At 37.4% G+C, this 14,074-nt stretch overlaps 1 protein-coding gene across 7 annotated transcripts in view; it reads right to left on the bottom strand.

Moving 5' to 3' along the window:
* The window catches only part of LOC135140617 (polypyrimidine tract-binding protein 2), a 231,331-nt gene that overhangs the window by 68,625 nt on the left and 148,632 nt on the right, over positions 1-14,074 (bottom strand). For 5 of the 7 annotated variants that reach the window (XM_064071250.1, XM_064071285.1, XM_064071259.1 and 2 more), the window contains one exon: positions 1,306-1,329. The exons of the other annotated variants lie outside the window; for them this stretch is intronic. In XM_064071250.1, the coding sequence (XP_063927320.1) occupies positions 1,306-1,329 (24 nt within the window). The remainder of the gene's footprint in view (positions 1-1,305; positions 1,330-14,074) is intronic. 7 annotated transcript variants of the gene reach the window in all.

The raw sequence follows: 14,074 nt of genomic DNA on the forward strand, positions 1-14,074 counted from the left end.
TTAATGTTTGTTTTTTTTTAAATATATAGAATTTTCTTTCAACAACGAGATAGTTAAACATGTTTTCAGTTTCATTTTGGGAAAAGAAGACTTTGTATATTAAGAAAAAATGGACAAAATATAAGCCCCGCCCACCCACCGTTTCTCAATTGTGATGAATATTTTATTCATCATGAGCTGAAGGGCGGAGACTAGTTGCAAAATCCTTATTTCTCTCCAAGAAATAAAAAAGCATGTTCTTGAGTTTCGTATTGTTCAAGGAACACCATGTATATTAAGAAAAAAAAAAGCCAAAAATTAAGCCCCACCCATATCCATCCCAAGCTTAACTGTGATTAATTTTTCATTCGTTATCTGACCGAGAGGCGGAGCCTAATTGCAAAATCAATACTTTCCCACAAAAATTTACGATTTTAAACATGTTTTACCTTTCTTGTTGACAAAAGACTACGCATATTAAGAAAAAAAGGGCGAAATGTAAGCCCTTGTAGTTATAGTCCCTAATGTGTTTTTGAGACGAATAGCAATAAATTTTGTTGATTTAAACGTCCAGAACTATCTTTAACAATGCAAGTACTGACAGAAAGTTACAGTGTAGAAAATGATGGCAGCTATTTAAAATATGAGAGTTTCGGTGAACAGGTGATTAAATGGACCTCATTATCTCAATTAAAATTTGATTTTCGTGGAATTAGTGTTGTCAACTAGAAAAATGTCCCCCCTACTTCGGAGGATTTTCCTTCAAGTTGGCAGCACTGCACACTAGCGCAATTTGATAGGTTGAAACCCAACTTTCAGCGGCAGCGTCAACGGCAAGTTTATAAATCGAACTTTAAAAACATGAATGCATTCATAAACCACAAGTATGAATTTTATGTTTTCGTAGGATTTATTACACAAAATTTTGAAATGACGTCACCAATTTTTTGGGAGAGGATGAATGGACAAATTTTGGTTAGCGTTTTACCATCTACACGAACTACATATAAAATTTGACGGAAATCGGTCCATTTGTTTCGGAGATTATCTGTCTAATAAAAATTGACACAGACGACAGACAGATAGCTTCGCTCAGGAAGTAAAAATTTGCTTCAAAAAAATGAACAACGCAACAAGAAAATTCACAATTTAGTAAACAAACATATTTGATTTAAAAAGGTTTATCACGATCTTCGTGGTAAAAATTAGTCTAAATCTAGTTCAAAAACCACTTAACAGCAGCTGATAAAAGATTATCAATATTTGAAAAACAAAGTACATACTTGAACAGTCTTTCTAGTGGTTCTCACGGCCGCTTAAACTTACCTTGTGTCTCGCAAGTATGTGATTCTGTAAACATAGAAGACAATTTTTTTTTAAATAATTAAGCATCTGCGGATGTATTAAAATTACTTAAAAATTTTTTTGAAAACAAATTGTGTGTTTTTGAAATTCCCAGAAATAATAGCAAGAAACAGCAAACACCGAATTGAAAACTAACAAATAAGCTCGAGAGTGAATAATTTGGGAGGTTAAGAGACAAAAAGACACCACCACTGAAGAACATAATTAAAAACAGAAAGTTCTATAAATTCGAGACGTTTTAATTCGTTATTGCGAAAAAGAAACAATACTTCACTTTCCCTAAATTTAGAAACTTAAAACAACACATCCATAAAATTCAAAGACCTGTAACAAAAGCAAAATATGCGTCTCATACTGTATTAATTCTCGGAGCAACCCTTCAGCAAAATTACTTTCACCGGATTCCACCTACAGTGCAATTTGTCATCTCCGGCAGACTTATCAATTTCTCATTTTTAATACATACCAACACCGTCTATTTTTAACCGTGTAGGCTCATCGCAAAATCTAATTTACTATTTCCTACGGATCTATTTGTAAAAGCTAGCAAACAGCATATTCCTCCTGACACGTGTTGCGTGAAACCTAAAGTAAACTCTTCCCAGAACTGTAGTTATTATTATTAGGTTTATTTCGGCCAACAATCAAACTTCAATCCCTTCATCCAAAATTCAGGAGATTAAACTAAAACAGGGTCCGTTCTCAACAGCGTGTGGATAGCGCTACATCGGATTTTCGCGTGTAGCTCATAATTGCCTTTGCATCTTATCAATCGCTGCGATAACACCCAGGAAAAAAATGCTGCTAATGAAGAGAAAACGCACTCAATTCATTACGACTCGTCTAGCCAATTACTTAAAAATCTTTTTTCCTGGGCGTGGATTGACAAATGGGCAAAACCTGATTGGTCGGGCAGACCTCCAGATTTGTCTCCTCTTGATTTGTGGCAGCCCGTCGAGCTCCACGAATTCGATCCGATCGACAACGACTCACAAGTGCGTTTTTTTCTAAACGTCGAAAGACCATTTCCCTAAGAAACAATTTTCCCCCAACAACACGTTTCCCTTCCATTATTTGACCATTTTTACGTCGACAAGCCGCCATTCCCGGAGCTTTTCGGCCGTGACCACCTCCAATCATAAGCCGGAGCTTTAGGTTCCGGCGGCGGCATCGACTCCGGGCTATAAGGGGATCACGCCGTCCTTAATGCCTGTGTTTTTCTTTTTTCCCTTCTCTTTCGCATCCTTCAAACGCCACGATGGAAATCCAGGGATCTGCTAGTGCCGTGGCGGCGGCGGTCACCGTTACGTTTTATTTCGACTTAGAACACGCACCTACGAAGATGGAGAGGGAACGCTTATCCCGTGACACGTGCAACCTGATTACGTCTTGCGACCTTTACGGGAATTGGCGGGATCGTCAAAGCGCAAAAGGGCTCGATTTCGGATTATCTCCGATCGGAAAGATTAGCTCGACAGGTCCTGGGGCAATCGCGGGACTCATTTAACGAGGAGAATTCATCGACAATTTGTTGTATGTTTTACACACCGTTTTGAATATTGATGAAGTTTTATAGCCTATCGGGCTAGCGTGTTCGAAAATCACTCACAGTCAATATGTGACAGATGTCCAGAGAATTCCAGGGTCGCATTCCGGAAAATATAATTCGGCTAATAACTGTAATAATAATATATAGGTGTAACTCAGTTAAACGCTATGATTAAACAATTTCATAATGTTACTATTCTATCACCTGTTCGTGACCCTTACAGACACCCCAATTAAATTAATTATAGAGTGGAGCGGATACAGTTTCGTTAGATATTTAAATATTTATTAATTCCTTATTCTTAAACAATTCGAACGTAACTATAACCCAGACGCTATGACGAAATATGTGTTTGATTATTCAGTATTTCGTAAAATCGGTGAAGGATAGCCCTCGCATATTCGGTAAGTTCCACCCAAAAAAGTATGCACCATCACTTTAATTATCCGGCAAAAACATCGAACCGAGAACGGGTCCTTGAGAATCCTCAGAGCGATAACTCCGCGTTTATACCGCAAAAATTAAAACCTATTACCCACTCTTAATGAACAATTAAAAAAACAAATTAAAATTCAAACATTGCAAGCCGCGATAAACCCCACTAAAACACCAATAAAAAAAAAAAGCCATTTTCTCGCGTAGTACAAAAGTCACGCCTCGTCATCTCCCACCGTAATTACTTGGACTTTTCCAATTAAAGAAAAAGCTTTACTTAGGCCACACGATTTACACCGAGATTTTAACATTTGCATACCCACAGCCGCATCCAGCACATAAGTAGGATAATAATAATAAAAAAAAGAGCGAACAAAGTGTGCAACTCGGAAAATAATGGCAGTTATTTAAAATCACAAGACCGTATCCTGAAGCGAGCGGTGAACACACGAACCAATTTAAGAATTAAAACAGTGAGACTGCACGCTACAAAAGCTGCTCTTTCGTTCTTCACGAAGGAGAAAAAATTTATATGAGAGCATATTTTACGATTTTTTTGTCACGACGTGTTCATAATTGGGCCGTGTCTGAGTGCGTGCTGCAATTAAGGAGGCGATGTTGCGGCGTTTTGCTCGGATGATTTTTTTTGAATTTTTAAAGGACTGGCAGGACGTTGGCAGGACTAATGCCATTATCCTCAGTCTGCTCCCTAAATAAAACATACACATCAGGTGTGCACATTTCATCCGCGTTATTAGCGCCTGTCGTTGGCGCAAATTGGCCGGAATCACGATGTCGGAGGGCGTCCCGACGGGACGCGTCGCCAGACGACGACCTCTTGCATTTGAATCAAGTGAGCTTAGAGACAAAAACGTCAGTGTAATTGTTAGTAAAGACGCCACGGAAGAGGAATGCTGCCTTCGTCCAGGTTGTAATAGTTTTGTAGCGCGTAGAACACGAAAATGCGAGTTTCCCGCTGTCTTAAATGAATTTTTATTAAAACATATTTGTTTTATTATTGTATTAACAGAAATATATCCGCATGTAAATATATATAAATAATTGTATAGATTTTTGGTGTTTGAGAGCTTTTTTTAATGTAATTGGAAATTTTAATTAACAAACTATCGCGAACATTCCCAGGCAATAATTAACTGTCATGCATAAACGGATTCTGTTTGAAATACATAGATCCACAAAATATTTTTATGAAAATGTAGGCTTCACAAAAATTAATTAGTCTGTTTCGAGAAGCAAATATGATTCCCCAACAGACACGCTTTAATATTCAAACACAAAAAGCACATTTCACTAATTTTAAAAAGTGGGCTTTTTAATAAGAATATTTGCTTCACAAATTACTACAGAAACAAGTGGCATTTTGTTAGAATTAGGGTGATAATTATATTATATTGTTGCTCATAATTGAGACACAAATAAAGAGTCACTTCGCGCTATAAATTTCAAGTGAATTTGTGTAAGGCAGCGTTGAAATGACGTCACTAATTTTTGGGAGAGGAACAATCATTTGAGTAGTTTTGAAAATCAGCATCCGATAAAATAGTCAACTATCAGAGATACACGAACAAGGGAAACACAATTTTCAAAAGACGCTATTTGTATGAATTCCTTGTGATGAATACAACTGATTGCTACAGACACGGCTCACACGATTTTTATTTTTACGTCGCTTATTTTTATGTAGGTTCCATACGGTGATATGACTTATCGAATGGACGGAAAATATACGCTTTTCTATATTAGTTTCACACAGAAAAATTAATAAGAGATGAATCATCAACAGATCATAGCATGGGCACCAAGAGGTTAGGCGACGCCCTAATGAAAAATCGCAATTTTTAAAAATTTCAAAAAATTCAAATTTCACACCGAATTTTTAGAAAATGTTGTTCGCTGACCCCAAACATGCTATATTTTTGAAATCAGCACGTCAAGACCTATAACCCCGATTTTTTTGAGAATTTTTAGACGAATTTTTCAAAGATGATGCAAATACATAGGTATACAATTTCGACCCATTTTTGACGATTTTCGAAATTGAACTAAACACATTTTGTCGTAAATTTCGGGTCGCAGAAGTGACTCCCGATAACCCTTTAGTTTTTTCGATAATTCCAACCGTTTTTCAAGAATCGCCGATTGAAATATCGCAATTTTTAAAAATTTCAAAAAATTCGAATTTCACAGCGAATATTCCGAAAATATTGCTCCTTGGCTCTAAACATGCTATAGTTTTGGAATCAGCACGTCAAGATCTATAGCCGTGATTTTTTTTGAGAATTTTTAGACGAATTTTTCAAAAATGATGCAAATACATATACCAATTTCAACCAATTTTTGACGATTTTCGAAATTTAACTAAACACATTTTGTCGTAAATTTCGGGCCGCAAAAGTCACTTCCAATAACCCTTTAGTTTCTTCGATAACTCCAACCGTTTTTTCAAGAATCGCCGATTGAAATATCGCAATTTTTAAAAATTTCAAAAAACTCAAATTTCACAGCGACTATTCCGAAAATATTCTTCCGTTACTATAAACACGCTATATTTTTGGAATCAGCCCCTCAAAATCTACTTCTCTGAATTTTTGGAGGACTTTTTACAAATGAAATTTTCCACTATACCGGTTGTCTGGAAAATGGCGGATTAACTCTTCAGGACGTTATGTACGAGGGTTTCGGGAGCCCCAAAGAAATAATAAAAAAATTCTTTAGACATACCCTCGTAAGAAAAGACATGGGTGGGTGGGCGGGGCTAGTAGTTGCCAAGATAAGACTGACTTTGGCTGATGAGACATCGTCTAAGAGAAAAGAGGGAGGGCGGGCGGGGCTAGTAGCTGCTAAGACAAAACTGAATTTGGCAAATGACATACCTTCCAAAAAATGAGAGGGTGGGTGGGCGGGGCTAGTACCTGCTAAGATAAGACTGATTTTAGCAAATGAACTATCCTTTAAGAAACTTAATTAAATTATTATAGGAAGAGACACTAGAGGCCAGTGGCGGCTCGTGAAGTTTTCTTCAGAGGAGGCTCAAATTTGAAAAGCACTGCTTTTTATATCTTTTATTATCTGAATAATTTTTTTCGTCATGCCCATGAAAAGAACACTCTTGCGTTGACAGATAAATTATATTGCATCGATTAGTCTTAATCTAAATTATTGGCAATGTTTTGCTTACAAGCATTTCTAATTTAATCGAAGAAAATACCTTATGTGTTCCTGTGATTTTTCGTGCCTTTCTATAGCTCGTGACAAATTTTGTAAATTATTATAGCCTGTTTTACCCCAAACGGAAGATTTATCACTTATAAATAATACACAATTCCAACAGTATAATTTGTTTCTTAAAACCGAAGCCGTTAACTATTTAGTTTTATTATAATTATTTTCATGAAATGCTCTGTTTTGTTTCTAATTGTAACTGTCAATACCATTAATGGGAGTGATGGTGTTGGCCTCCCCTTTTGTACCCTTACCTACGTAAAGCCTAAACACCACCACCACTGAACAGGGAGCTCGCGAAACCACATCAATGTTTTTCCTACTTACACCCGATTGCGCCAACTAATAAGAAAGAGATAAAGTTATCTGTACGACTTGATCTGAAAAGAGATGAACTGGCCGGAGGCTAGCGGCTTGGAGCGGCAGTGCGTTCAACGTTTTAGCCAATGCAATACATACTGACGATGCGTCAAGGTCTACGGTCTCAATAGCAACATGCATTCTCGGCGGAGGCTAGCGGCTAGCAAGCCTCTGCCGCTGAAGTCAAACGCGGAGTGGTGTGAATTATGATTGTGAGGGCGCAAATATAAATGTTTTCGACATTTTAACCTGATATATGATGAAAGTAAATGAAATCAAACAAAATATTCTGAAAAATAACAAATGTCTAAAAAAATATAAATTCTTTCATCGAAAAAAAATAGAGGAAGCTCAGCTCCAAAAAATAGAGGAGGCTCAGCCTCCCCTGCCTCCTCTGAGGAGCCGCCACTGCTAGAGGCCCTTCTAACTGAAGTGGTAATTACACATGGTCATGGGCGAGCGAAATATTAACTAAAAGTTTTATTACTAGTTATTGTGATAAGTAATGAATGGGTTGTTTAGTTGTTAAACGGAGCAAAAGAACCAATTTTAAAATCATTATATTGGCGGCAGAAATTGAGTATTGCCATTCTCCATTAGTCTCTTGGCCAGATCGGAGACGTTTTTGTTCCCCGAGTGATAGCGAAACAATCATTTCGACGAATATCCAAATTCAACAATTTTGGGGACTTTGGTATTCTATTTTTGGAAAATTTTGACTAATTTTTTTGTTTTTTGAAAAAATTAAAACAATTTTGAGGTTCTAGGTATTCCTGCTTGGAAAGCAGCAGTAGTGTCTTTTCTTACAATGGTTTAATTAAATTTCTTAAATGATACGTCATTTGCTAAAATCAGTCTTATCGTAGCAGGTACTAGCCCCGCCCACCCACCCTCGTTTTTCTTAGGGGGTATGTCATCTGCCAAAAACAGTTTTATCTTAGTAGTTACTAGCCCCGCCCACCCACCCTCTCTTTTCTTAAAGGATATGTCATTTGCCAAAAATAGTTTTATCTTAGTAGTTACTAGCCCCGCCCACCCACCCTCTCTTTTCTTAAAGTATATGTCATTTGCCAAAAACAGTTTTATCTTAGCAGGTACTAGCCCCGCCCGCCCTCTATTCTCTTCGAGGATTATTTCATTAGTCAAAATCAGTCTTATTTTGGCAGCTACTAGCTCCGCCCACCCACCCTCTCTTTTCTTATAGGGTATGCCATTGCCAACATTAGTTTTATCTTAGCAAGTACTCATGACTAACTTAAAAAGAAGATCAAAATTTGGGAACATTACGAACTTACTTATACGCACAAGGTAGGAATTTTAAAAATCTTCTCCAGTGAAAAATAAGAGTTTGTTTAATTAATAATAATTAATAATGCTACAAAATTCTCAAAAAATTCTAGGAAATAAATTTTGACGTACTGATTCCAAAAATATGGCGTGTTTATGGTAACGGAGGAATATTTTCGGAATATTGCTGTGAAATTGGAATTTTGTGTTTTTTTAAAAATTGCGATGTTTCAGTGAGCGATTCTCTAAAAACGTTTAAAGTTCTCAAAGACATGAGGCCGGAAGTTTACAACAAAATGTGTTTAGTTAAATTTCGAAAATCGTCAAAAATGGGTCGAAATTTGGAACTTTGCATAAGGGGGATATACAAATGGACAACTTTTTCAGAAATGAAAGTTTCTACTATGTAATGCAAATTTTGACCCATCATTTTCGAAATTTAACTAAATACATTTTCTTGTAGATTTCGGGCCGCAGAAGTCACTTCTGACCTCACTTCTTCAATAAATCCAACCGTTTTCCAGAATCGCCTATTGAAATATCGCAATTTAAAAAAATTTCAAAAAAGTCGAAAATATTATTCCATTTTAAGGCTGAATTTTTTGAGAATTTTTCCGCGACTTTTTCAAAAATGAAATTTTCCACTTTGAAATTTTCGAAATTTCGAAATTCAACTAAACATATTTTCTCGCATGCAGTTGACGATTAAAATATAAATGATAGTAAGGATTACATACAGTGTGATAATAAATAATTTACATCTGGAGGTCTGTGAACGACTGGACAAAAAAAAAGAGCTTTCGAAAAATACAGTTTTTTCGGCAGATCGAGAATAAATTTATCTTCTTCTACAGTCCACATTTAATTGTAACCTTTGTGATAAATAAGTAAGCGTTAAAATCTGACCCAAAGTTTGACAACTAATTGACAAATTAATTAGATCATAGGACGACAGAAAACATAGTTGGATCTTTGTCGAAATTATTGTTTTGCTATCGCTCGAGGAACAAAAACATCCTTTTCGAAACCGGCTTTTCGTACAAATTATAAGCTGGAAATGAGTGTCGCATCCCTCCTTAAAAACGGTTTCCTTTAATCTAAATACTTCATAATCAGTTTTGCTCTATTTTGCAACTTCAAAAGAATGCGATGGGAACGAAGTTAGCGTTTACGATTTTAATTAAGTTCTTCCCTCCTATGCGGATTATTAAAATTTTTTCCCTTCTTTGAGTAAGTTATGTTTCTTTTACGCTGACTTGAAAAGCAACTGCACTCTATTCACCAGAATTTCGAACAATAGCCGTAACAAGCAATCAGAATTCTGTAAATAACACGTTCATTCCTAATTCATACACATATTGTTCGTACGGTTTGCCGTATAAGTTAATATACTTTCCGTTCGCAACCCCCATATGCAACGTAATGTTTCATCCTAACATTATTAACAATTCGCATTTACATTAAACGTAAGCTCACCGAAATGTAAATAATAATCCAACGAATTACGAAATAATTGCCATTTATGAAGTGGCATTATTAAACATTAATCCGTCCCTAAACTAGAATTGAAACGCGCTCCGATTATCTCAAATAAATATCATAAATTGTAACAATAAACACGACTGATGGGGATTTCAAATGACCGAGCTTTTAATAAAGTTCAACAGTACGCAAACTGCGCTCCAGACCATAATATTTAAAATACGAGGTGTTGACGCGACGTATCTCTGCCCGCTTAAAACAGCCGACACGGGTATTCCTGCGGCGAAAAATCCGACACAACTTACGAATCTGCTTCAATTACTGCCGCTTTATCGGCAAGGAAATATTATTATCGTCTGTCTATATGCAGCAGATCCGCCTAATACACTTATCGAATTTCCCAAACAGCCGTAATGTAATTTAGACACGAGCATTCTCTCGACTGTATCGAATTCGCTACCGCTCGTTGACGACAAAACAACCAGACCAGACTCGTGTGTAATGTATTATGCAGAGCGCATCGACTGTCTAATTGCGATAAAACGGGTTGCTTATCCAAAAAGTCAAGAGAGGTGCTCGACAGACGCTGAGGCGCTCGACCGGTGTGGTGCGGACCCTTTGAGCGGGCCAGCAAATGCATAATTCACGCGGTGACACTTCCAGATTAAAAGAACTAGCGTTTTTTTGAGAAAACTGATTTTTGTAGATTGTTATACACCAGCTACGTTTTCACGTTTTTCCAAAGTTATTAATCAATCTATTCGATTTCTCAGTAAGAAGGTATGAAAAAATAGGTCTGCCGTCTGTCGTCTAAATATAATAAAATAAATACAACTTTTTGAGATTATCTAAACTTTTCGATAAAGGAAGTGTGCGAGATACTCGTACATGTCAATTTAATAACGTGGTAGTAAAAGTAGAGTATTAAACTGCACGTAAACGAGGAGATTTACTTCATATTTTGTAATGACGTAATTAATTTTTTGGAGGGATTGAATAGACACGCCTTCGCTAGCGCTGTCGTTTCCACCATCTAATTACGTATATTTAAAGTTCCAGCGTTATATTTTCCGTAGTTCCGGAGATTATCTGTGTAGTAAATTTTAACAGACAGCAAACAACAGACGGGCAGAAATGGAGAACCTACATTTCATATTCTATGAGCTATGAAATGTCAAAAAAAAGGATAAGAAAATGAACATTCGTCAAAACAGCCATTCTGCACTGTAATTAAGTAACCGCTAGTCGTAAAATGATAGTAAAAGCTCAAATTAAATTTAACGTTATTATGCGAAATTAAAAAAGAAACCTTCCTTGACAATGATTAATTATACTTTTTAGTAAAAAACTTTCTGTGTCCATTCGGGTGACAAGTCTGACCAGTAATGAGATTCCGTCGCGTTTGTTATTTTTGCAAGTTTAACCTTTCTTAGCGACTGTAAAAATACACTTTGCCTTCAAACAAGCAAATCAGACAAGCCAAATCTCGCCTAAGCCTAAAAAGGAATACACGCTGTATCTCCCCGTGACCTGGCTTAGCACCCCTTCCAAAAAGTGCGAAGGCGCGAGTGGTAATGAAGAGGGTAAGTTTCGTCCTATATAAGGGTTCATTAGTCGTGTTTCTGTTATTGTTTAGGCAGCGAGCGGGGATCTTGACCGTATCGAGGGGCGGCGGAAAGGGGTTAGTCGAGCACTGGAGGGCTGTGCACCTGTGGCGGCGCGTTTGCCAGTCTCACCTGTGCGCGCATCAATACCTACCTGCTGTGGACGACCTGCGCATCCGTGCACCTATTTTTGACGGCGGCAGACGTATGCCACGGGTGAGAACGATGGGGATGATTTTCTATTAGAAACTCTCCTAATAATAGCTATTCTGCCACGATTCTATTTTAGTTTCGCTTGTTATTTTATCTCCTCTGATATAACGACTGGACGACACGGCAGACGTAATTGAATCCGCGTACCGCCATGTTCGCACACCCCCGAAAAAACCCCCAACTAGACAAAGCGAACCTGTTGTACATGTACATCATCGGATCCATAATAAAACAATATCGTTATCGTTACACAAACGGGTCGGTTAATGAATCGCATTGTACAATGGTGCGCCATCAATCAAAAAACCTCCGGGTACACATTATTTGGGAGGGCGGCAGAGGCGGACTGTTTCCCGGAGTCCTGCGGGCTTATGCAGGGACAATGCTTTCGAAACATCACAAAAAGTTGTCTTTAATTTATTTGAAGCAGGTTTCAAATACCATTAACTGTCATTGTAAACAAGACAATGACATATTTATATTCTTATTACTAGTTTTTGTCGAATTTAATTTTAGTCCTTTAGAGTGAGCGAAGCTCGAGACACCCCTTAAGCAACACTAAGCAACATTTTTACTTCCAGAACTTAAGCTAAGGTGATTCCTTGCAAATTGCGTTCCCACGGCGCAGCGACTGGGGGGGTATTAATACTTCAGCTCTGTTAAAATAATCTTCGACCAAGGCAGATTTCCCACTATATTTTCGGGCGTATGTCTACTACGGTATAAATCTTGACAGAAAAATCTTCCTGACAACTACTACCACACATTTATTACAATCATGTTACTCCTCTATTTGCTATTATCATATTGTAGATCTCTGCTGCATTTAATTACAGCTTATGAGTTCTCGCGGCTCAAATAATACCCAACATTCTTTAAGCCAACCACTTTTCCGAGTTGAATAACCCAGTGCAAATGAGCACAAACCGGACTTCCATGCCATCTGTTTTTAACGAAGTTTACATTTGATTTCTTCATATTATTCAGATTACATAAAACTGTAATTTTCTGATGTAAAACGAAAGACGGCACGAGAATAATTTATTAAAACTGGGTTTACTAGTAATATTTAGGAGCACAGCGAGCAGATAGAAGGGAACGAACTCGCGACACACTAAATAAAACGCACACAGTAATTACTGCCTGATGTTTTATCTCGTTTTATGTTATAAACTCACAAGAAGACTTTCTTGGAACTTTATAGTTTGTCGTTTACCACTTTTCATTAATTCGTTATCAATCCAACATTCATTTTACTGTTGTTGCAACTTGTTAACAACAGTTAATGAAGTAAATCTAATTGGAATAACCTACTCACTAGTTTAATGACCACATAAAGAATTGAAAAACATGTTTCCGTAAGACCAGATCAACGTGGTTGGTAAAACGGGTTGCTCCCGGAGTGATTCCTTAAAGGTAGTGGTTATCTCAACTAAAAATTTAAATACGCGATCCTTCTGTGTAATTTATCGAAGTTTTGGTAGAAAATCATGAAAAATCCAAATGATGCCATTTTTGTCAGACAGATGTTGGTCTTTTTTAGTCCTTCGAGCCGGATCGTACCGTTATACGTTATAGAATTTGAACGTAAAAAATCTGCACGAAATCCATCAAAAATCACCTACGACGACTGGAAACATTCCCGGAATGAACGCCGCTCGAGATTTATTTCGTACGCTGAATAAAACCCGAAAATAAATCTAACATAAACGCGTCCCGACAGTTATTAGTCAATTAAAATAAACGTTTATTCCATCAAACCGTAGCTTGGGTTTTACATAACCACACACATCCGAAAAAAGCTTCCCCAATCCGCCCCTGGGCGGCTGCAAAACGCCGCCCGGGCAATCTTTATTATTTACACGTCCATAAACATCACCATAACCTATAAATGACACGCCGTACTGTTCAGGTAGAGGACATTAAGGGGGAGGACCCGCATCGTAAAGGAAAAAATGGCAGTGTATACGAGATAGGTTCGAGTTTTCTTTACATGATGTAAACGACGGCCATCTGTCGCACGGTCGACAACGGCGAAGGTGGCGGCGGGTGGTCCCCGCTTCTTCTTCATAACGTCGACATTGAATAAGACAAAATTTGTATAAAATGATGATGCAATCGTTAGACACACGTGAACCCGGAGCATTATGTACACCCTCGGATTCTGCAATAATGTACGTGTCTATTTCGGGTCGGGTTGTTATTAGATTTTGTGGGCTGGATGTTTTTGCGGCGGTTTACGTGTACATTAACTGGCTTTCAGTCAAAATGTGGTGCTCATCGTTGGTCGATAAATCGGCTGGACGGAGGCGAAAAGTGAAAAACGGCGGCTGGGACGCAACGATTACGATCACTTCTACCCGCTTAGCACTAATAATGTGTTCAATTTTTTGCTTCGTCTGAAATTTTACAAACTGAAAGTTCACTGTATAATTATAAGTGCAAACACCAACTGATTGTCTGAAGATTTGTTGTATTTAAGTAGTGCTAAAAAAACATTTAGATTTATAAAATATCTTTCGTTTCCTGGCATTTGCTCTGCATTCGATTACCTTCT

This window comes from Zophobas morio, unplaced genomic scaffold (genome assembly GCF_036711695.1).
Source record: "Zophobas morio isolate AGI-343-1 ecotype UQ-CSIRO unplaced genomic scaffold, CSIRO_AGI_Zmor_V1 ptg000004l, whole genome shotgun sequence".
Lineage (NCBI taxonomy): Eukaryota > Metazoa > Arthropoda > Insecta > Coleoptera > Tenebrionidae > Zophobas > Zophobas morio.